The sequence below is a fragment of the Anguilla rostrata genome, chromosome 7 (assembly GCF_018555375.3).
Source record: "Anguilla rostrata isolate EN2019 chromosome 7, ASM1855537v3, whole genome shotgun sequence".
Lineage (NCBI taxonomy): Eukaryota > Metazoa > Chordata > Actinopteri > Anguilliformes > Anguillidae > Anguilla > Anguilla rostrata.
The window spans coordinates 51,635,891-51,657,573 of record NC_057939.1 but is presented as its reverse complement, the minus strand read 5'-3'; the positions used below and the strand labels follow the sequence as shown (position 1 = coordinate 51,657,573).

General features: G+C 40.9%; 2 protein-coding genes and 1 long non-coding RNA gene across 3 annotated transcripts; 1 reads left to right on the top strand and 2 right to left on the bottom strand.

The window, feature by feature from the left end:
* Positions 1 to 17: 17 nt before the first annotated feature.
* LOC135259981 (uncharacterized) lies at positions 18 to 5,649 on the bottom strand. The gene is made up of 7 exons (XR_010331443.1): positions 5,466 to 5,649; positions 5,191 to 5,255; positions 4,838 to 4,992; positions 2,641 to 4,520; positions 2,366 to 2,430; positions 2,013 to 2,167; positions 18 to 1,695 (listed from the first exon to the last, which is right to left on the bottom strand). It is a non-coding gene; the product is annotated as an uncharacterized LOC135259981 (long non-coding RNA).
* A 2,350-nt stretch (positions 5,650 to 7,999) lies between these two features.
* LOC135258652 (mucin-2-like) lies at positions 8,000 to 12,939 on the bottom strand. The gene is made up of 3 exons (XM_064342095.1): positions 12,636 to 12,939; positions 8,520 to 11,457; positions 8,000 to 8,092 (listed from the first exon to the last, which is right to left on the bottom strand). The coding sequence occupies exons 2-3, from the start codon at positions 11,412 to 11,414 to the stop codon at positions 8,000 to 8,002; spliced, it is 2,988 nt and encodes a 995-aa protein (XP_064198165.1). The 5' UTR covers positions 11,415 to 11,457; positions 12,636 to 12,939.
* Positions 12,940 to 17,747: 4,808 nt separating this feature from the next.
* On the top strand, positions 17,748 to 21,162 carry LOC135259980 (claudin domain-containing protein 1-like). Its single transcript, XM_064344995.1, has 5 exons — positions 17,748 to 17,839; positions 18,396 to 18,810; positions 18,940 to 19,044; positions 19,444 to 19,581; positions 19,719 to 21,162. Exons 2-5 carry the CDS (start codon positions 18,528 to 18,530, stop codon positions 19,940 to 19,942), a joined length of 750 nt encoding a protein of 249 aa, XP_064201065.1. The 5' UTR covers positions 17,748 to 17,839; positions 18,396 to 18,527; the 3' UTR covers positions 19,943 to 21,162.
* Positions 21,163 to 21,683: the final 521 nt, after the last annotated feature.

Below are 21,683 nucleotides of genomic sequence, written 5' to 3'. Positions count from 1 at the left end.
TTTCGATCTGAGGCAGAGTGGAAGTGATCCCCAGCTCCTGGATGGTGGTGGAAGTTGTGGGAGCAGTGATGGCACTGATTCTGGTAGTTTCAGGCGCTGCTATGTCAGTTAGAGTATCAACAGCAGTTTTGGTAGTTGTAGAGAGTTCTGTAACAGTCTTTGTAGTGGGGAGAGCAAGCACGAGTGTAGTGGAAATACCAGTTACAGATGTTACAGCAGTTTCTGTGGCTGATGTAATGGGGATTCCAACTGACACCGGAGCACCGGTTATGAATGTAGCAGGTGTTTCAGTAGTAAGACCTTTAGTTACAGTTGGCGTGAATATATCTGTGGCTGTTGTGACCGGATCGTCAGTTTCTGGTGTCACAGTAACTTCTGTAAAACCTGAAAAGCGACCATCACTTGTAGTTGTAGTGAGACCTTGAGTGGTCCTTGACGTGGAAATATCTGCGACTGTTGTAATGAGATCTTCCGTTACAGCTGTAGTGGGGGCATCGGTTGTGGTTATTTTGAGGCCTTCAGTTGCAGTTGACTCAAAAATATTTGTGAGCGTTGTTGTGGGGGAATTAGTGACATTAGAGAGAACTCCATTTGCAGTAGGCATTGATGGACCTGTGGCTGTTGTAGATAGATTTTCCGTTGTTGGTGTCATATCAATCTTTTTTACAGTTGTAGTTAAGGTAAATTCAGTTACAGTTGTAGCTACAGCATCTGTCATGGCTGTGGTTGGAGTTTCAGTTCCTGTTGTCATAGTAACATCAGTAGCTGTTGCCGTGGTGGAACTAGTCATGGTTGTAGATGGGGCTTCGGTTTCTGTTGTCGAAATAATCTCAGTTGCAACTTCAATGGGTTCTCCATTTATTGTTGTATTTGGGCCTTCAGTGCCTGTTATCATGGCAACCTCAGTCATGGTTGTAGTGGGAGCACCAGCAATATTTGTAGTTGGGATTATTGTTTCTGTGGTCAAAGTAACCTCATTTACAGTTGTAGCTACAGCATCTGTTATGGTTGTGGTAGGGGCTTCAGTGTCTGTTGTGAAAGCAACTTCAGTCACAGCTGTAGTGGGGGCACCAGTGACATTTGTAGTTGGGGTTACTGTTTCTGGGGTCAAGGTAACTTCAGTCACAGTTGTAGTGGGAGCACCAGCAATATTTGTAGTTGGGATTATTGTTTCTGTGGTCGAAGTAACCTCATTTACAGTTGTAGCTACAACATCTGTTATGGTTGTGGTAGGGGCTTCAGTGTCTGTTGTGAAAGCAACTTCAATCACAGTTGTAGTGGGGGCTCCAGTCATAGTTGTAGGTGGGGATTTAGTTCCTGTTGCCATAGTAACCTCAGTCACAGTTATAGTGGGGGTACCAGTCATGGTTGTAGTTGGGGCTTCACTTTCTGTTGTCATAGTAACCTCAGTCACCACCGTCAGGCTGCCAGGCTGTGTGTTTGCAACATTATGTGTAGTGGTTGTTACATGTGGTGTGTTACTGCTAATTAGGGAAGTTGTAGCAATAGTTGTTTTAAGAGATGTCGGGTCAGGGTTCGCTGTCTGTGTGTCTGTTTGCGGTGTTGATATTACTTCTAATGACACAGAGGTTGTGTTCACTGTGTGAAGACTTTGAGGTAAAGGTGGAGTAAATGTGTTTTTGTCAGATTTTGTCGTGGGAGTGCTTGTTGTAGTCGGTGAAGTTTGTGTCGGGACTGTAAAACAAAAGGAGGGTCAGAGGTTAGCTTGTGTGTTAAATTAATACTGCTTTAGACTCCAAAATACACTAGAGATAGATTACTACTGTGTATTTACTGTTTTTTGAATATCTATTCAGAGCGAAGGTTCCGATAAATAACACACCAGCAGCAATCTCGTCGCGTTCGTAAATGTAGTGATAATATGAACAAGGTACAAATAAGTGAAGAGTAAGTCCAATTCAGTCTAAATAGCACAAGAACATGAAATGTCAGTAAACATACCGTCAGATAGAATGGCGTTTTACTGTTGCATTAAAGTGTAATTCTCTTACTTGTGGTTGTAATGGTGGAGATGTTTACTTGGAGACTGAAACCAGAGGTGTTGGAGAACGTGGCTTCTTTGAGGGTTTGGGTCACATCGCTGGTGTTTGGTACGACACTGAAATTGTTGAACACTAGGGAAGTGTCCACCACAATTGATCCTTTCCTAAAAGCGAGAGCAACCTTGTCTTAAAAAATGTTTTAAAAGTACCGTGCAGTATATCATATGGCAAATGTTTCAATCAAAAATGTTTCAAAGGGCTCAGTTATTTTCATAACATAATAGGTGTTGCACATACATGATTCTTTCATGTGGTTAAACTGGTGACATAATTTAAAACTTTCAATATATGTTTGTGCCTACCTGAAGCCGTTGACTTTGGTGCGATTGAATCCCTTCCCATATTTCTGGGAATAAATCTTATCCAACTACAAAAAAATATATATTTTATACAAATATAAAACATGTTCATTTTCATTGATTAAGAAAAAGGGGGTAATTAATGTATAAAGACAACGACTGACTGAGAAAAGAAATTATATTATTAAAAGCCATATAAGAAGGACAGAGAATATTGCATTAAAATATTTGAACAGCTGCTCATATCTCTCACCCAAAAACCCAAAAATGGCAGTTACCTGTGTCGTTACTTCCTTCGCCAAGGCCTTGAAGTTCTCTGAAGAGGGATTCTTCAGATCCTCATTAAAGTCCTCCACTATGTGGAACTCCAGTGACAAGGCTGGCTCTGGTGGCGGGGGTCTTGTTGTGGTTGATGCCGTTGTGGATGTGGAAAATGGACTCCTACTTGTTGTAACTGTTGTTTTTTCTATCTGTGGCAGAGTGGAAGTGATCCCCAGCTCCTGGATGGTGGTGGAAGTTGTGGGAGCAGTGATGGCACTGATTCTGGTAGTTTCAGGCGCTGCTATGTCAGTTAGAGTATCAACAGCAGTTTTGGTAGTTGTAGAGAGTTCTGTAACAGTCTTTGTAGTGGGGAGAGCAAGCACGAGTGTAGTGGAAATACCAGTTACAGATGTTACAGCAGTTTCTGTGGCTGATGTAATGGGGATTCCAACTGACACCGGAGCACCGGTTATGAATGTAGCAGGTGTTTCAGTAGTAAGACCTTTAGTTACAGTTGGCGTGAATATATCTGTGGCTGTTGTGACCGGATCGTCAGTTTCTGGTGTCACAGTAACTTCTGTAAAACCTGAAAAGCGACCATCACTTGTAGTTGTAGTGAGACCTTGAGTGGTCCTTGACGTGGAAATATCTGCGACTGTTGTAATGAGATCTTCCGTTACAGCTGTAGTGGGGGCATCGGTTGTGGTTATTTTGAGGCCTTCAGTTGCAGTTGACTCAAAAATATTTGTGAGCGTTGTTGTGGGGGAATTAGTGACATTAGAGAGAACTCCATTTGCAGTAGGCATTGATGGACCTGTGGCTGTTGTAGATAGATTTTCCGTTGTTGGTGTCATATCAATCTTTTTTACAGTTGTAGTTAAGGTAAATTCAGTTACAGTTGTAGCTACAGCATCTGTCATGGCTGTGGTTGGAGTTTCAGTTCCTGTTGTCATAGTAACATCAGTAGCAGTTGCCGTGGTGGAACTAGTCATGGTTGTAGATGGGGCTTCGGTTTCTGTTGTCGAAATAATCTCAGTTGCAACTTCAATGGGTTCTCCATTTATTGTTGTATTTGGGCCTTCAGTGCCTGTTATCATGGCAACCTCAGTCATGGTTGTAGTGGGAGCACCAGCAATATTTGTAGTTGGGATTATTGTTTCTGTGGTCAAAGTAACCTCATTTACAGTTGTAGCTACAGCATCTGTTATGGTTGTGGTAGGGGCTTCAGTGTCTGTTGTGAAAGCAACTTCAGTCACAGCTGTAGTGGGGGCACCAGTGACATTTGTAGTTGGGGTTACTGTTTCTGGGGTCAAGGTAACTTCAGTCACAGTTGTAGTGGGAGCACCAGCAATATTTGTAGTTGGGATTATTGTTTCTGTGGTCGAAGTAACCTCATTTACAGTTGTAGCTACAACATCTGTTATGGTTGTGGTAGGGGCTTCAGTGTCTGTTGTGAAAGCAACTTCAATCACAGTTGTAGTGGGGGCTCCAGTCATAGTTGTAGGTGGGGATTTAGTTCCTGTTGCCATAGTAACCTCAGTCACAGTTATAGTGGGGGTACCAGTCATGGTTGTAGTTGGGGCTTCACTTTCTGTTGTCATAGTAACCTCAGTCACCACCGTCAGGCTGCCAGGCTGTGTGTTTGCAACATTATGTGTAGTGGTTATTACATGTGGTGTGTTACTGCTAATTAGGGAAGTTGTAGCAATAGTTGTTTTAAGAGATGTCGGGTCAGGGTTCGCTGTCTGTGTGTCTGTTTGCGGTGTTGATATTACTTCTAATGACACAGAGGTTGTGTTCACTGTGTGAAGACTTTGAGGTAAAGGTGGAGTAAATGTGTTTTTGTCAGATTTTGTCGTGGGAGTGCTTGTTGTAGTCGGTGAAGTTTGTGTCGGGACTGTAAAACAAAAGGAGGGTCAGAGGTTAGCTTGTGTGTTAAATTAATACTGCTTTAGACTCAAAAATACACTAGAGATAGATTACTACTGTGTATTTTCTGTTTTTTGAATATCTATTCAGAGCGAAGGTTCCGATAAATAACACACCAGCAGCAATCTCGTCGCGTTCGTAAATGTAGTGATAATATGAACAAGTTACAAATAAGTGAAGAGTAAGTCCAATTCAGTCTAAATAGCACAAGAACATGAAATGTCAGTAAACACACCGTCAGATAGAATGGCGTTTTACTGTTGCATTAAAGTGTAATTCTCTTACTTGTGGTTGTAATGGTGGAGATGTTTACTTGGAGACTGAAACCAGAGGTGTTGGAGAACGTGGCTTCTTTGAGGGTTTGGGTCACATCGCTGGTGTTTGGTACGACACTGAAATTGTTGAACACTAGGGAAGTGTCCACCACAATTGATCCTTTCCTAAAAGCGAGAGCAACCTTGTCTTAAAAAATGTTTTAAAAGTACCGTGCAGTCTATCATATGGCAAATGTTTCAATCAAAAATGTTTCAAAGGGCTCAGTTATTTTCATAACATAATAGGTGTTGCACATACATGATTCTTTCATGTGGTTAAACTGGTGACATAATTTTAAACTTTCGATATATGTTTGTGCCTACCTGAAGCCGTTGACTTTGGTGCGATTGAATCCCTTCCCATATTTCTGGGAATAAATCTTATCCAACTACAAAAAAATATATATTTTATACAAATATAAAACATGTTCATTTTCATTGATTAATAAAAAGGGGGTAATTAATGTATAAAGACAACGACTGACTGAGAAAAGAAATTATATTATTAAAAGCCATATAAGAAGGACAGAGAATATTGCATTAAAATATTTGAACAGCTGCTCATATCTCTCACCCAAAAACCCAAAAATGGCAGTTACCTGTGTCGTTACTTCCTTCGCCAAGGCCTTGAAGTTCTCTGAAGAGGGATTCTTCAGATCCTCATTAAAGTCCTCCACTATGTGGAACTCCAGTGACAAGGCTGGCTCTGGTGGCGGGGGTCTTGTTGTGGTTGATGCCGTTGTGGATGTGGAAAATGGACTCCTACTTGTTGTAACGGTTGTTTTTTCTATCTGTGGCAGAGTGGAAGTGATCCCCAGCTCCTGGATGGTGGTGGAAGTTGTGGGAGCAGTGATGGCACTGATTCTGGTAGTTTCAGGCGCTGCTATGTCAGTTAGAGTATCAACAGCAGTTTTGGTAGTTGTAGAGAGTTCTGTAACAGTCTTTGTAGTGGGAGAGCAAGCACGAGTGTAGTGGAAATACCAGTTACAGATGTTACAGCAGTTTCTGTGGCTGATGTAATGGGATTCCAACTGACACCGGAGCACCGGTTATGAATGTAGCAGGTGTTTCAGTAGTAAGACCTTTAGTTACAGTTGGCGTGAATATATCTGTGGCTGTTGTGACCGGATCGTCAGTTTCTGGTGTCACAGTAACTTCTGTAAAACCTGAAAAGCGACCATCACTTGTAGTTGTAGTGAGACCTTGAGTGGTCCTTGACGTGGAAATATCTGCGACTGTTGTAATGAGATCTTCCGTTACAGCTGTAGTGGGGGCATCGGTTGTGGTTATTTTGAGGCCTTCAGTTGCAGTTGACTCAAAAATATTTGTGAGCGTTGTTGTGGGGGAATTAGTGACATTAGAGAGAACTCCATTTGCAGTAGGCATTGATGGACCTGTGGCTGTTGTAGATAGATTTTCCGTTGTTGGTGTCATATCAATCTTTTTTACAGTTGTAGTTAAGGTAAAATCAGTTACAGTTGTAGCTACAGCATCTGTCATGGCTGTGGTTGGAGTTTCAGTTCCTGTTGTCATAGTAACATCAGTAGCAGTTGCCGTGGTGGAACTAGTCATGGTTGTAGATGGGGCTTCAGTTTCTGTTGTCGAAATAATCTCAGTTTCAACTTCAATGGGTTCTCCATTTATTGTTGTATTTGGGCCTTCAGTGCCTGTTGTCATAGTAACCTCAGTCTTAGTTGTAGTGGGGGCACCATTTAGAGTTGTAATTGGGGCTTCTGTGCCTGTGAACACAGTAACCTCAGTCAATGCTGTAGTGCTAGTGCCAGTCAGGATTGTAGTTGGGGCTTCAGTTTCTGTTCTGAAAGCAACTTCAGTCACAGCTGTAGTGGGGGCACCAGTCATGGTTGTAGGTGGGGCTTCTGTGCCTGTTGTCATCGTAACCTCAGTCAAGGTTGTAGTACTGGTGCCAGTCAGGATTGTAGTTGCAGCTTCGGTTTCTGTTGTCATAGTAATCTCAGTTGCAGCTTTAATGGGTTCTCCATTTATCATTGTTGTTGGGGCTTCAGTCATAGTTGTAGTTCTGGCTTCTGTCCCTGCTGTCATAGTAATCTCAGTCACTATTGTAGTTGGGGCTTCAGTCAGGATTGTAGTTGGGGCTTCAGTGCCTGTTGTCATAGTAACCTCAGTCAAGGTTGTAGTGCTGGTGTCAGTCACGATTATAGTTGGGGCTTCAGTTTCTGCTGTGAAAGCATCTTCAGCCACAGCTGTGGTGGGGGCACCAGTGACAGTTGTAGTTTGGGTTCCTGTTTCTGTGGTCAAGGTATTTTCAGTTACAGTTGCAGCAGGGGTCTCTGTCATGGTTTTGGTTGGTGCTTCAATTCCTGTTGTCATAGTAACCTCAGTCACCATTGTAGTGGGGGCAACAGTCATGAATGTTGTTGGGCTTCAGTTTCTGTTGTGGAAGCAATTTCAGTAGCAGTTGTCGTGGAGGCATCAGTGAGGGTTGGAGTTGGAGATACTTTTTCTGTGGTCAAAATAACCTCAGTATCAGTTGTACCAGGGTCATTGGTCATAGTTGTGGATTGGGCGTCAGTCCCTGTTGTCATAGTAACCTCAGTAGCAGTTGCAATGGGGGCATCAGTCATGGTTGTAGTTGGGGCTTCAGTTTCTGTTGTGAAAGAAACTTCCTTCATAGCTGTAGTGGGGGCACCACTGACAGTTGTAATTTGGGTTACTGTTTCTGTGGTCACGGTAACTTCAGTTACAGTTGTAGCTACAGCATCTGTCATGGCTGTGGTTGGAGCTTCAGTCCCTGTTGTCATAGTAACCTCAGTCACCATTGTAGTGGGGGAACTAGTCATGGTTGTAGTTGGGGCTTCATTTGCTGTTGTTAAAATAATCTCAGTTGCAGTTGTAGTGGGGGCATCAGTGAGAGCTGTAGTGGAGGCATCAGTGAGAGTTGAAGTTGGAGATACTCTTTCTGTGCCCAAAGTAACCTCAGTTAAAGTTGTAACAGGGGTCTCGGTCATGGTTGTTGTTGGGGCTTCAGTTCCTGTTGTCATAGTAACCTCACTCTTAGTTGTTGTGGGAGCACCATTTAGAGTTGTAATTGGGGCTTCTGTGCCTGTGGTCATCGTAACCTCAGTCAAGGTTGTAGTGCTGGTGTCAGTCAGGATTATAGTTGGGGCTTCAGTTTCTGTTGTGAAAGCATCTTCAGCCACAGCTGTGGTGGGGGCACCAGTGACAGTTGTAGTTTGGGTTCCTGTTTCTGTGGTCAAGGTATTTTCAGTTACAGTTGCAGCAGGGGTCTCTGTCATGGTTTTGGTTGGTGCTTCAATTCCTGTTGTCATAGTAACCTCAGTCACCATTGTAGTGGGGGCAACAGTCATGAATGTTGTTGGGGCTTCAGTTTCTGTTGTGGAAGCAATTTCAGTAGCAGTTGTCGTGGAGGCATCAGTGAGGGTTGGAGTTGGAGATACTTTTTCTGTGGTCAAAATAACCTCAGTATCAGTTGTACCAGGGTCATTGGTCATAGTTGTGGATTGGGCTTCAGTCCCTGTTGTCATAGTAACCTCAGTAGCAGTTGCAATGGGGGCATCAGTCATGGTTGTAGTTGGGGCTTCAGTTTCTGTTGTGAAAGAAACTTCCTTCATAGCTGTAGTGGGGGCACCACTGACAGTTGTAATTTGGGTTACTGTTTCTCTGGTCACGGTAACTTCAGTTACAGTTGTAGCTACAGCATCTGTCATGGCTGTGGTTGGAGCTTCAGTCCCTGTTGTCATAGTAACCTCACTCTTAGTTGTTGTGGGAGCACCATTTAGAGTTGTAATTGGGGCTTCTGTGCCTGTGGTCATCGTAACCTCAGTCAAGGTTGTAGTGCTGGTGTCAGTCAGGATTATAGTTGGGGCTTCAGTTTCTGTTGTGAAAGCATCTTCAGCCACAGCTGTGGTGGGGGCACCAGTGACAGTTGTAGTTTGGGTTCCTGTTTCTGTGGTCAAGGTATTTTCAGTTACAGTTGCAGCAGGGGTCTCTGTCATGGTTTTGGTTGGTGCTTCAATTCCTGTTGTCATAGTAACCTCAGTCACCATTGTAGTGGGGGCAACAGTCATGAATGTTGTTGGGGCTTCAGTTTCTGTTGTGGAAGCAATTTCAGTAGCAGTTGTCGTGGAGGCATCAGTGAGGGTTGGAGTTGGAGATACTTTTTCTGTGGTCAAAATAACCTCAGTATCAGTTGTACCAGGGTCATTGGTCATAGTTGTGGATTGGGCTTCAGTCCCTGTTGTCATAGTAACCTCAGTAGCAGTTGCAATGGGGGCATCAGTCATGGTTGTAGTTGGGGCTTCAGTTTCTGTTGTGAAAGAAACTTCCTTCATAGCTGTAGTGGGGGCACCACTGACAGTTGTAATTTGGGTTACTGTTTCTGTGGTCACGGTAACTTCAGTTACAGTTGTAGCTACAGCATCTGTCATGGCTGTGGTTGGAGCTTCAGTCCCTGTTGTCATAGTAACCTCACTCTTACTTGTAGTGGGGGCACCATTTAGAGTTGTAATTGGGGCTTCTGTGCCTGTGGTCATCGTAACCTCAGTCAAGGTTGTAGTGCTGGTGCCAGTCAGGATTGTAGTTGGGGCTTCAGTTTCTGTTGTGAAAGCAATCTCAGTCACAGTTGTAGTTGGGGTCATTGTTTCTGTGGTCAAGGTAGAGTCAGTTACAGTTGTAGCTATAGCATCTGTCAAGGCTGTGGTTGCAGCTTCAGTTCCTGTTGTCATAGTAACCTCAGTCACCATTGTAGTGGGGGAACTAGTCATGGTTGTAGTTGGGGCTTCATTTGCTGTTGTTAAAATAATCTCAGTTGCAGTTGTAGTGGGGGCATCAGTGAGAGCTGTAGTGGAGGCATCAGTGAGAGTTGAAGTTGGAGATACTCTTTCTGAGCCCAAAGTAACCTCAGTTAAAGTTGTAACAGGGGTCTCGGTCATGGTTGTTGTTGGGGCTTCAGTTCCTGTTGTCATAGTAACCTCACTTAGAGTTGTAATTGGGGCTTCTGTGCCTGTGGTCATCGTAACCTCAGTCAAGGTTGTAGTGCTGGTGTCAGTCAGGATTATAGTTGGGGCTTCAGTTTCTGTTGTGAAAGCATCTTCAGTCACAGCTGTGGTGGGGGCACCAGTGACAGTTGTAGTTTTGGTTCCTGTTTCTGTGGTCAAGGTATTTTCAGTTACAGTTGCAGCAGGGGTCTCTGTCATGGTTTTGGTCGGTGCTTCAATTCCTGTTGTCATAGTAACCTCAGTCACCATAGTAGTGGGGGCAACAGTCATGAATGTTGTTGGGGCTTCAGTTTCTGCTGTGGAAGCAATTTCAGTGACAGTTGTCGTGGAGGCATCAGTGAGGGTTGGAGTTGGAGATACTTTTTCTGTGGTCAAAGTAACCTCAGTAACAGTTGTAACAGGGGCATTAGTCATAGTTGTGTATTGGGCTTCAGTTCCTGTTGTCATCGTAACCTCAGTCTTACTTGTAGTGGGGGCACCATTTAGAGTTGTAATTGGGGCTTCTGTGCCTGTGGTCATCGTAACCTCAGTCAAGGTTGTAGTGCTGGTGCCAGTCAGGATTGTAGTTGGGGCTTCAGTTTCTGTTGTGAAAGCAATTTCAGTCACAGTTGTAGTTGGGGTCATTGTTTCTGTGGTCAAGGTAGAGTCAGTTACAGTTGTAGCTATAGCATCTGTCAAGGCTGTGGTTGCAGCTTCAGTTCCTGTTGTCATAGTAACCTCAGTCACCGTTGTAGTGGGGGCAGCATCAATGAGGGTTGGAGTTGGACCTACTCTTTCTGTGGTCAAAGTAACATCAGTTGCCGCTGTAGTGGGGGCACCAGTCATGGATGTAGCTGGGCTATTATTGTCTGTGGTCAGAGTAAACTCTGCCAAGGTTGTAGTGCTGGTGCTAGTCAGGATAGTAGTTGGGGCTTCAGTTTCTGTTGTGAAAGCAACTTCAGTCACTGCTGTAGTTCGGGCACCAGTGACTGTTGTAGTTAGGGTTACTGCTTCTGTGGTAAAGTCAGTTACAGTTGTAATTACAGCATCTGGTGTGGTTGGGGCTTCAGTTCCTGTTGTCATAGTAACCTCAGTCACAGTTGTAGTGAGCGTACCAGTCATGGTTGTAGTTGGGGATTTAGATCCTGTTGTCAGAGTCATCTCCGTTTCAGCTGTAGCAGGGGCATCGATCATTGTTGTTCTTTGGGCTTGCATCTCTGTTGTCACAATAACTCCAGTCACAGTTGCAGTGGGGGCACCAGTCATGGCTGTAGTTTGAAGATCAGTTCCTGTTATCGGGGCTTCCGTTTCTGTTGTCAAAGTAATCTCAGTTGAAGCTTTAATGGGCTCTTCATTTATCGTTGTATGAGGGGCTTCTGTCCCTGTTGTCATAGTGACCTCAATCTTAGTTGTAGTGGGGGCACCAGTTAGAGTTGTATTTGGGGTTTTTGTGCCTGTTGTCATAGAAACCTCAGTCACAGTATCAGTGACGCTTTTTGTGAGAGGTTCAGTTGCCGATGAAATAACATGATATGTGAAGAACATGATTAAGAACAGTCTGGGAATCCACATTCTTTTTTTCTTGAAATGTATAATCTGGATGGGATACAATTATCTGAAACAGAGATAATATTAATTTGTTTAGAAATGTTTATCAGTGACTAAATAGAACATCTTTGGTACATGTTCTAACTGATTGAATTAATTTGATTTACATTTGTTTAATCTTAAAATGTACACATAACCTGTCAAGTAGGGAACAATTTACAGACCACATTTTCATTGCTCAGGGACATGTAGCAATATTTATAGTCTTATTAATTTGTATTAAATGTTTTTCTCCAAATCTGTGTATTCCTTTTTATCATTGCACTTCCTCCTTGCATTGATGCTATCTGCCTTTCTTTACGTCCTTTACGTCCTTTACGTCCTGATTGACTTCATTTAAATGTGACACATACCTTGCTGCTAAAATGAAGTAACCCCTCTTCTGACCTCTCTAAATTAAGATTATCAAGGCCCTCAATGCAAATGTCAATAAAGAAAAATGTAACTTAACAAAAATAAACCGCAGTGCTATTAGTTCCACATCTCTTCTTCAATCTTCCTCAATTAAGAATCAAAGAGTCTATTAGATAATTAGTTCCTGTGTAAACAACATATAGTAGCCTACCCTTGAACATAAAAAAAATTTATGTAGCCAAATACCATGCACAGGATGTATTCTGTGTTTGTTGATCAGGTGAATTAATTACTTTTGTTTTTAATAAACTAAATTGCTAAAGTTTCCACATGTATTATGTCATTTCAAGTTTATTATCATTATTATTATTTTACCCTGATGTGAGCAAGCACTATTGCATTGATGAACAAAGGCTCATATATTTGAACATGATATAAGCAAACAAGTTGTTGAGTTGAGTAGCACTGTCTAAACATAAATGAATCATTACATATGGGTGTGTCCCCATATTTAGCTTTTGTAAATAAAATAAATGTTTCAGTGTATTTTAATGTAAATGTACAATACTATGCATACTTCTGTTTAATAATTGTTTCACTGTTTCATACATTTATTTGTGTATTTATATCAATGACAAAAAAAAAATGTTACATGAGACTTCACTTTTAACGTACAATCACACTGAAAATCACTGAAAATTACCGTCTGTTCCATCTTTTCTCATAAGTTGCATAATATTAGGCATAAAATTGTGACAAACATTGCATACAACAAATTTATGACAAATAATAAAAATGGATTTGTAATTGGGACATGAGTGCTTTACTCACCTGTAGATAGGGGAAGGGAGTACATTCAATGAATCTATCATCTTGTTAATTGCCTGAAATATTCCATAAGAGTTGCTTTTTTTTTGTTGTTTTTTTCAGTTAAGTAGAAGTTTCAGTTCAGTTCTGTCTCTGTTCTTCTGTTTCCGGCAGTTCTGCATAGTCCTGTTGAAGTGTTCTGTGTGTGATGATACTTCTTTTTTTTTTTTCTTTCCCCCCGTCACATTTTCTAATGCTGATGCGGGAACTTTCACATTTTCTGTTTGTTTCCAGTGTCTCCACTGCACGTGCCCACTTTCTCACCCACTTCTTTCCATTTTGTAAGTTTCAGTTTATCATCTGCAATGGCTGGGATTACGTCAATAAGCCCTCCTGCTCATTTTTATATGTGTACGTGTGTTTTTCTGGGTTTTACTGTATTACTGTAAAATCAGCGTATTACCTTTAATAGACTTATTTTTATAGACTGGCTTTTAATGACACCCTGGGTTCAATTTATATTATTGTGTTTTACGTCTGCTCCATTTTATTACAGTATTACGTTCTTTTTGTTGTTTGTTGTAAAGCAGTTTGTTATGCTATTTTGAAAAGTGGTATATAAATAAAGTATTATCATTCTTATTATAATTGAATTGTATGTATGTATTGTGTGTGTGTGTGTGTGTGTGTGTGTGTGTGTGTGTGTGTTGGGTGTGTTGTGTGTGTGAGTGTGTCCTTGTTCAGTCAACACAGGTCATTTGCTAAATTTCAACACCACCATGATGATGCAGATCTTTTAGAATTATCGAAACTAGTTATTTATGCCAACACAGAGGAAGGCTTTATACCAGTTCTGTCTCTTCTATTTGACCTCTGTTTGACCTCTAACTCTCTCCTTTTACGTCATCTCTTTGGGACTAACTCAAAATATGCAGATGGAACATATAGCTTTTTTACACAGATGTTTGTTCCATTGCTCATATTTATTATAAGGTTTTGTTAAATGTGATCCAGTTTAGATGGTTTAACTTATATTTTGAACTTCTTACAGATGATGTTGTCAATATGTTGGTTAAGCTATACCCCTTAATTGTCATATTATTTTGTACTGGAATCTGTGGTCATTAGACATATGGAGCTGAATGTTCATTTCTTTTATTATTGTTTTTTTCTGGGTCAGGGTTTGATTGATTTTGATTGACTGGTTTTACTTCATTCTGGCTTGCAAAATAAAAATTCAATTTTGCAGAATGTACTACAATAAAACATAAGAAAAACACATTTAACACAATAATCATAGTAAATCAATCAATTTTAACAATAAATAAATAAAGAAATAAATAAATGGATAAATAAAGAAATAAATAAATAAATTAGAAATTCAAGCCCCATGTTTAAATTCTTTTTAAAAAAAAGGGTATCCAAGACCTCACTCCTCCACACAAAAACAAGATTCCAATGACTTCTAATTAAAATGTACATTACAGTTTGAAGACCACACCTTGAAGTTAAATGTTGGTTGAATTCTGGCCAATGGCTTCTACTTAACTGAAATGCATTTGCAACCTGATAAAATGCTCTCAGACACATTCCTGCAAATGCTTTCTTTACACAAAACACCTGCACATCATGCTCCAGTGAATACATCACTGAACTCTAGTGTTGGTAATGGAGAAACTGGTAGAACAACTAGGAAAGAGCAGCCCCAGCTCTAAAAACTGATTTAAGCACAAGCTTAATTGTAAAACTGTGATTGTAACTCATTTTACCCTTTACTCTATAATGGCTTTTTGGAACCTTTGCTTCTCTTTGATCACTAGGGTTATGTGGTATGTTGTTAATTAAATTATGAGAATGGAGGGTGTACAAACCAAAGCATCCATTACATTTAAATAACTTCACAATTTTCAGAACCACAGGAAAAATAGCAACTTCTGCTACAATCTTGCAGTCTTGTAACATTAAGAGCAGTCACTGACTGCAATGACCAACTCCTTCATGAAGGACTTATTAATTTCTTCCACACAGAAATAAATATGACTGAGCAAGCCAGTCTGCTTTTGCTAAAACAAGGGTTTTTCTGCTCTAAACCACATGAAATGACAAATTGACATTGTACTATTGTACGCTATCTTGTTATGACTCAACACGGAACAGAATGTGACATATGTTAAATGGCTAAGTGAATTACTGTATACGGTTTCAGATTTTTTTTTTAAAGTTAACCATGGTATTCATGAAGTTTCATTCTTAACTGAGTGTAACTCCTCACTATGGATTTAAGCCTTAAAAAGATCAATTTTACTTTATAATGTGATACTATGTCTGAACTGCATGTCATCAACATTATTAAAATGCCTTGTATATCCTAAAAGACAAGTTTGCAGTTCATGGGCAAAACTATTATAATATTACATTATATACAACATTATATTTTATATATTGTACAATATTATATTTGTTATATTAGGTTTGTTATGGCATTTGAATCAAATTTAGTAGTAACAAAGTCACAAAATATTAATGGCGCTCAACTGATGGTGCAAAGCTTCCTTTCATGTATCAAACTCAAAAATGGAACTGGAAGAGTTTTTCGTCATTTGATTTATTTTATGTTTTAAAGATGGTGACAATAGTTTAAAATATTTTCATTATTTGTTTTATATGGAACAAAGTATAATAAAGACAAACCGTGAATACAGTATTAAGAACACCATTTTCCCTTAGGAAATATTGAGATTGTTAGCACAGAAACATACCTGGCTTACTATTGATTCTCGTAACCATAATCAAATATTATGAAGCGCAAATAGCAACGGACATAGCAAAAATGAAGAGTGTAGTGACGCAGATGGGGATATAAATAAAAAAGATAACATCAGAAAGAAAAATGTCACCCTTTTTGTTTACCATCTTTACCCTTATCAGTCCATCTATTATGGAATTTTCAGGTTTGAGAAGAACATTTCATTCAAGGAACCAGTTCATCCGGTCGAGAGAGAGAGAGAAAAAAAACGTAATTCTAACACAGATCTAAAGTGATAGGTATTAAAACGGCAACAATCTGATCTCCCTGGATCTGTGTGACAGCTGAAAATATATAGTTTGGGGGGGGAAATGCAATTTAACTGCCTTTTATATATACAGTGGAGTCCATCTGTTTTGGCTCTGTACTCTAGGGCATTGGATTTGAAATGAAGCAATGAGTATGCACTCTCTCACACCAACCCCCCCCCCCCTCTACAATTATGCACGTCACACTGAAACTGCATGATCATGCCCAGAAGAAAATAGTGCTATTCATATAGATACAACGTGCATTTTTAAATCCTTTTTGTGTATTTATTTTTTACAGTGAATGTAAAATAGATATTGGCATCTTGTAATCTGTAACACACACACACACACACACACACACACACACACACACACATATATATATACTGTATACATATACTTTCTTTTAACTTCAACTGATTTTTTTTTTTAATCCACAACAAAAATACATTTTTGGCACAATATGAAAGCTAAAATGAAATTCAGTCCTCCTTTATATATTTGTAGTTGTGGCTGTGTGTGATTATGTGTGTGAATGGCAGTGTGCATGTGTGTGTGTGTGTGTGCACGTGTGTGTGCCTGTGTGCATGTGTACGTGCGTACTTGGCACTATAAAATGTCAAATTATGTGAGAATCTTTTTTTTTTTGTATGTTTGTTTGTTCAGCTCTCTCTGAATGACTTAGTTATTTGGCCGATTTCCCATGGCCCACTATGAGCCAAAGCTTAAGTAGCATTGCTGGGCAGGTAACATATTTCTATGCATTATTTATCTTCCTGAGATGTTCCTGAGACCTGAAACCCCACGACTGAAAAGATAAAATTGGGTGTGGACTAAAAGTGTCAGCCACTGCCCATAAGAGTCAAAGATTAGATTATTCTGGGCTAACTTCCTACAATTCCAATGACAGCTCTTTGTCAATGTTTGTTACCAGTTTGACATCTAGTGGCAGAAATAATAAATGCAGTTGCACACCAGGGTTTACTGATACATTATATGACCAAAACTATGTGACACCCCTTGGTCTGGGGCTGTTTTTCATGGTTCGGGCTAGGCCCCTTAGTTCCAGCGAAGGCAAATCTTAATGCAACAGCACGTAATCACATTCTAGACAATTATGTGCTTTCCCTACAGTTTGGTGAATGCCCTTGTCTGTTTCATCATGACAGTGACCCCAGCTACACAGCAACATCCATATAGAAATTGGTTTGTTGATAATGATGTGGAAGAACTTGACTGGGCTGCACAGAGCCCTGACCTCAACCCCATCCAACAACTTTGGGATCAATTGAAAGTCAACTGCAAGCCAGGCCTAAACGCCCAATCATTGCCCGACCTCACTAATGTTCTTCTGGCTGAATGTATGCAAATCCCTGCAGGAAAGTACTAATATGGATGGTCAATATCAAAGGCATTTCTAAGCAGTGACATGTTCTTCGTTGGGTTTTATTACAAAGTTATAAGATGTAAATTAAAAATTATAATGAACCCTAGTTGTTCCCTATAGAAATGACAAATGGCATAATTTCAATTTACTATGAATTAAAAAGAAAACAGACATTGGAAATGTGGGTCACTTCAAGATTCCTCAACCAAGCTGTGAAGAATCAGCTTGCCTGAACCTCTGTTGGGTTGAATATAGGCTTACAGAAATGACTGATACATGAAGAAATAAATAACAATCCAATATTTGTCTTGCTGTTTGGCAACCCATCTTGCCTTTCATTTTTAAGCCAATGTTCCAAGATGTCTGAAGGGTGTTCATAATGCTTAACCAATATGGAGTGAGTTTTGAAGTTCACGACTTGTGCTTTCATCAGGCTCGCTAGAATTTTCGTGAAAGTGAAATCTATTTCAATACACAAGAGGGGGGACGTACTGTTGTTAAACGCCAATCACAATTACTAGAGCGAATGCATCATCTGAAACACATCTGATTATAATAACAACAATGAGAGGAACCCATTTCACTCTACTTTTACTGGAACTGTTGTGATAACTAACACACCATTTTGTTTCACGGTAACGGAGTTGCTGATAGTTCTTAAAACAACTACAAATCACAGCATTCCACATGAAGGGATTTCCCCTACACACCGGAAGGAAACAGGGAGGATTTAAATGTATTATGTTAGTTAAGCGACGGGCTGTGTTCTTATGTTGTACAGCGGGTGAGTTATTGTCGTACTCTTCGAACTACTTGCCAACTGACTATTTATAGCATATAAGCGATTTAGAGAAAGTGATCAAAGCGGTTTGTTCCGCTGATATAACTGGAACATTAAACAGGGGGACTAGATAGCTATAGCTAACGTAGCTAACCGTTTAGGTCGTTGGCAACCCATCTGAGGTGGCTGGTAGGCTACGAAGTTAATAGTCTGTTGTTCAGCTGTTCGTGTTGAACTATTTTTGCTGTTTTTATTTAATCGACTGATGTGGGATTACGAAATCCATTGTGAATTGTCACCTCTCCCACGTTTTTTTCTATTATTAATACGACCAGTGGGCGGTGACATCATTTCGACGGTGGGCGCTGGTGCACACTTCAGACAATGACAGTTCTGCCTCTATATTAGCTACTATTAAGGACACACAGTTATAAAGCGAAACAGGAGGTTAGGCTTGGGTTACGTTTCATGGACGGTGTACACCAGTCGTGGATGTAATCATATCGAGTGGCGCAGAAGATGATAACGCCTTGCTAAACTCTAAATTTGCTTCTTGCAGCTGTCTTCCTGTCCGACTTCACTCCACGCCTTCGACACACATCGTGTTACACTCCTGAACCAGGCAACGCAGACGTATTGAATACCCTTTTACACCGCAACCGGTCAGTCCTATCGTCGGTCGCCTTGCACAATGGTGGATAACCGCTATGCCACTGCGATTGTGATCGGCTCGGTCCTGAGCTTGCTGGCGACAGTCTACCTGTCAGTGGCAGTGGGCACACAGCAGTGGTATCAGTACTGCAGTCCTCGTGTTGGAGGTGACTGGAACGCGTCAGAGCTCCAGGAGGAATTCCTGAAAGGAGAATTCGACGAGAAAACGTATAGCGACACGCTCTTCCGCCTCAACGGGACCATGGGGCTGTGGTGGCGGTGTGTGCAAGTGCCAACAGATCCACACGGGTACAAGGAGGCCGGTATGCGCCGACTGAATGAAATTTGAGTTTCTTTCGGTGTTTCATAATTTTGTTAACAGTTTGACTTATCTGGGATATTTTAAAGTGACCTGTGAACTGTAAACTATATAATCTCTTGATTCCACTCAGATCCAAAAATGACCAAGTGTGTCAGCTTCACATTGAAGCAACAGTTCCTGCCCAAGTACAAAGAGCCAGGCAATCACAATAGCGGAGAGGATCTGCTACGCACATGTGAGTCACAATGTTTTATTTGCAAACCATTCCAGTCGGATTTCTGCCGAGGCTATGCACAGACTTGTTGCGTTTTTCTTTCTGTGCAAAAAAACCACCACGCTCACCTTCACTTGGTTTGGTGCGTTGAAACAAGTAAAACAAGCTCAAATAAAAAAAAAGTGAAATGGTTCACAGTCAAAAAAAAAAAAAAAAAAACTTGATTTTCCCAGCTTTTAAAGTTCACCTTATATTGTTTTTTATTAAAACATTTTTGAGTGGGAACCATTTCACTTCTTTCATTTGACCCTTCTGTACAGCCCCAAGGGCTGGAAGCATGTCCCTGATTGAGCGAGACTTGTGTATTAACTGACAGTCTCTCCTCTTCCCTCTCTTTGCTCTCCTGTCATCTTTGTGAAGACCTGTGGAGGTGTCAGTTCCTGCTGCCGCTGGTCTCCCTGGGCCTGGTACTTTTAGGAGGAATGATCGGACTCTGCGGCTGCGTGTGTCGCAGCTTCTCCCCCACGCTGGGTGTTGGAGTACTCCACCTGCTGGCCGGTAAGATAACTGCAGTTTGCAGCCGCTTCCCGAATGAGGCGGAACCCTGCGACCCGATTGGTCAATATTTTTTTGTGACCGTCGCCCTAGCACGTTGGTAATCGACTTTTTCCTGCCTTCCCCCCCACCCCCCATAGGTATGTGCACCCTTGCAACGGTGTGCTGCTTTCTAGCCGGGATGGACCTGCTGCACCGCGTTTCGGATTTGCCCAAGGAGGGGGTGGACGAGTCGTTCGGCTGGTCTCTGTACCTGGCGCTCATCTCCTCCCCCATGCACATGATGGCCGCCGCCCTGCTGGTGTGGGCGGCGCGCAGCCACCGGCAGAACTACTACCGCATGACGGCCTACCGCGTGGCGTAGGAGCCCCGCGCCCCGGCCCGCTCGAAATGCAGCGCAGTTCGCCCGCTGACCGTGAAAATGGCGTGCTTGAGGTGGAGGGGGGGGGGTGGCGGAGGGATAGGGGGTATAGGGAAGTAGAGTAAACTTGATGAGAAGAGTCTCCTTTTACGCATCTTAGCATAACACTGCATGAGGAAAATAATTCTCTGTGAGAATGTAACCGTAAAACTGGAAATGTGTCTGAGGAGGGTAAAAATGATTAGCTTATTTTTTGGAGTTCTCAAAGAGCGAAGTCTTATCAGTTTGTATATTCTTGCACAAGCTCTGTTTGCGTGTGTTTTGTTTGATTATTATTACGGTTTATTGGTTTATTTTTGTGTGCATTCGTATTTTATTTGAGCTGCATTTTAATTTTGAATATGTTGTGTGTGTAGGTTTGGAATCAGTTTTTTTCAAAGTATTTTTTTAGTTTATGGATTTTTATACATTTATTACACTTCTAGATTCATCTGTCTTGTCCAGTTATGTTGTTGTCCAGTTATGTTGAACTATGATTGTTGATAATTGCTTTGCTATTCAGTGTCCCCTTATTCTGTCCCTGTGTTTATTTCCCTTTTGATTTGTATTTGGGTTTGAGTTTGGAATGTATAAAGTTCCCTGGGCTTACGGTGAAGGTACAAACTGAACACCTGAAAGAATTAAATATAAATTTTACCACTGCTAACGTAAAACTCAGAAGTCAAACCAACTGAATATAAATCCACTGTATTGTTTGTGGCTTTTAAGCACTAGGCTTCATTGATTGTAACAGATTGGGAAAAAATAATTATTTGTACTATAAAACAAGTAATTTTATTCAAAAAGTGTGAAGACATCCAATCAACTTTTTTGATAAGCTCTTATGGAATGATATGAATTGTATATAAAATTGCAGCAATAATGTATTGCACAGCTATACAAATGTTTACATAAATTAGGATTTGATGAGTCCTGTAAAATTGTTTATAGCATAACCTTGACTTCTATATTGTATTGCAGAGGACGAATGTAGAAGCACTCCAGTAATGTTTATTGATCAACACTGAAATATGACTACTGAAAAACTCCTGAAGCGCTGTGCATAATGTATTGAATGTACTGTTGTGAGGGGGAAGCGGTATCCAAGGCAAGGATTGTATGTCAGCAGTGTATACTATCATAATGTTTGCGTGCGAGAATAAATTTCACGTATATCCCTCAGATTCCCTGTGTGAGAAGTCTCTTTTCAGTGAGTAAAAATGTTGGTTACTGATTGAGGAATCTGGCTTGTAACTTAAGAGGTTGCACGTTCAAATCCTAGGTGGGGTACTGCCATTGAGCATTGTACTGAGCCTAAAATGCTTCAGAAATATCCAACTGTGTAAATGGATAGCAAGTTGCTTTTGTAAGTTGTTCTGGATGAGGGTATCTGCAGAATATGACCAGTGCAATGGGGTGCAAGCCTCAAAGGTCCTTTCCAGATCTGGGTCATGCATGTACTTGTTATGAATTCAAATACTTTTCTGTGCTCTACTGATCTTGCCTGGTGCAATTGAGCCTGCCAATATGACCAGAAGGCGGGGTTTGCGATTTTTTTTAATTAATTAATTTATTTATTTATTTTTTTTTTTAGAGTATTTCACTGGTTCCAATACACCAGGCAAGATCAGTAAAGCGTAGAAAACCATTTGAATCCAAATCAAATATGTGCTTGACCCAGGTCTGGTCCTTTCCCAGGGGCACC

Coding starts and splice junctions, on each gene's coding strand:
- LOC135258652 (XM_064342095.1), bottom strand. CDS start 11,414: ATGTGGATTCCCAGACTGTTCTTAATCATGTTCTTCACATATCATGTT. Junction 8,093..8,519: donor TTACCGTGACCAGAGAAACA/GTAACCCAAATT, acceptor CCTTGACCACAG/AAACAGGAACCCAAACTACA.
- LOC135259980 (XM_064344995.1), top strand. CDS start 18,528: ATGGTGGATAACCGCTATGCCACTGCGATTGTGATCGGCTCGGTCCTG. Junction 18,811..18,939: donor ACACGGGTACAAGGAGGCCG/GTATGCGCCGAC, acceptor GATTCCACTCAG/ATCCAAAAATGACCAAGTGT. Junction 19,045..19,443: donor AGAGGATCTGCTACGCACAT/GTGAGTCACAAT, acceptor ATCTTTGTGAAG/ACCTGTGGAGGTGTCAGTTC.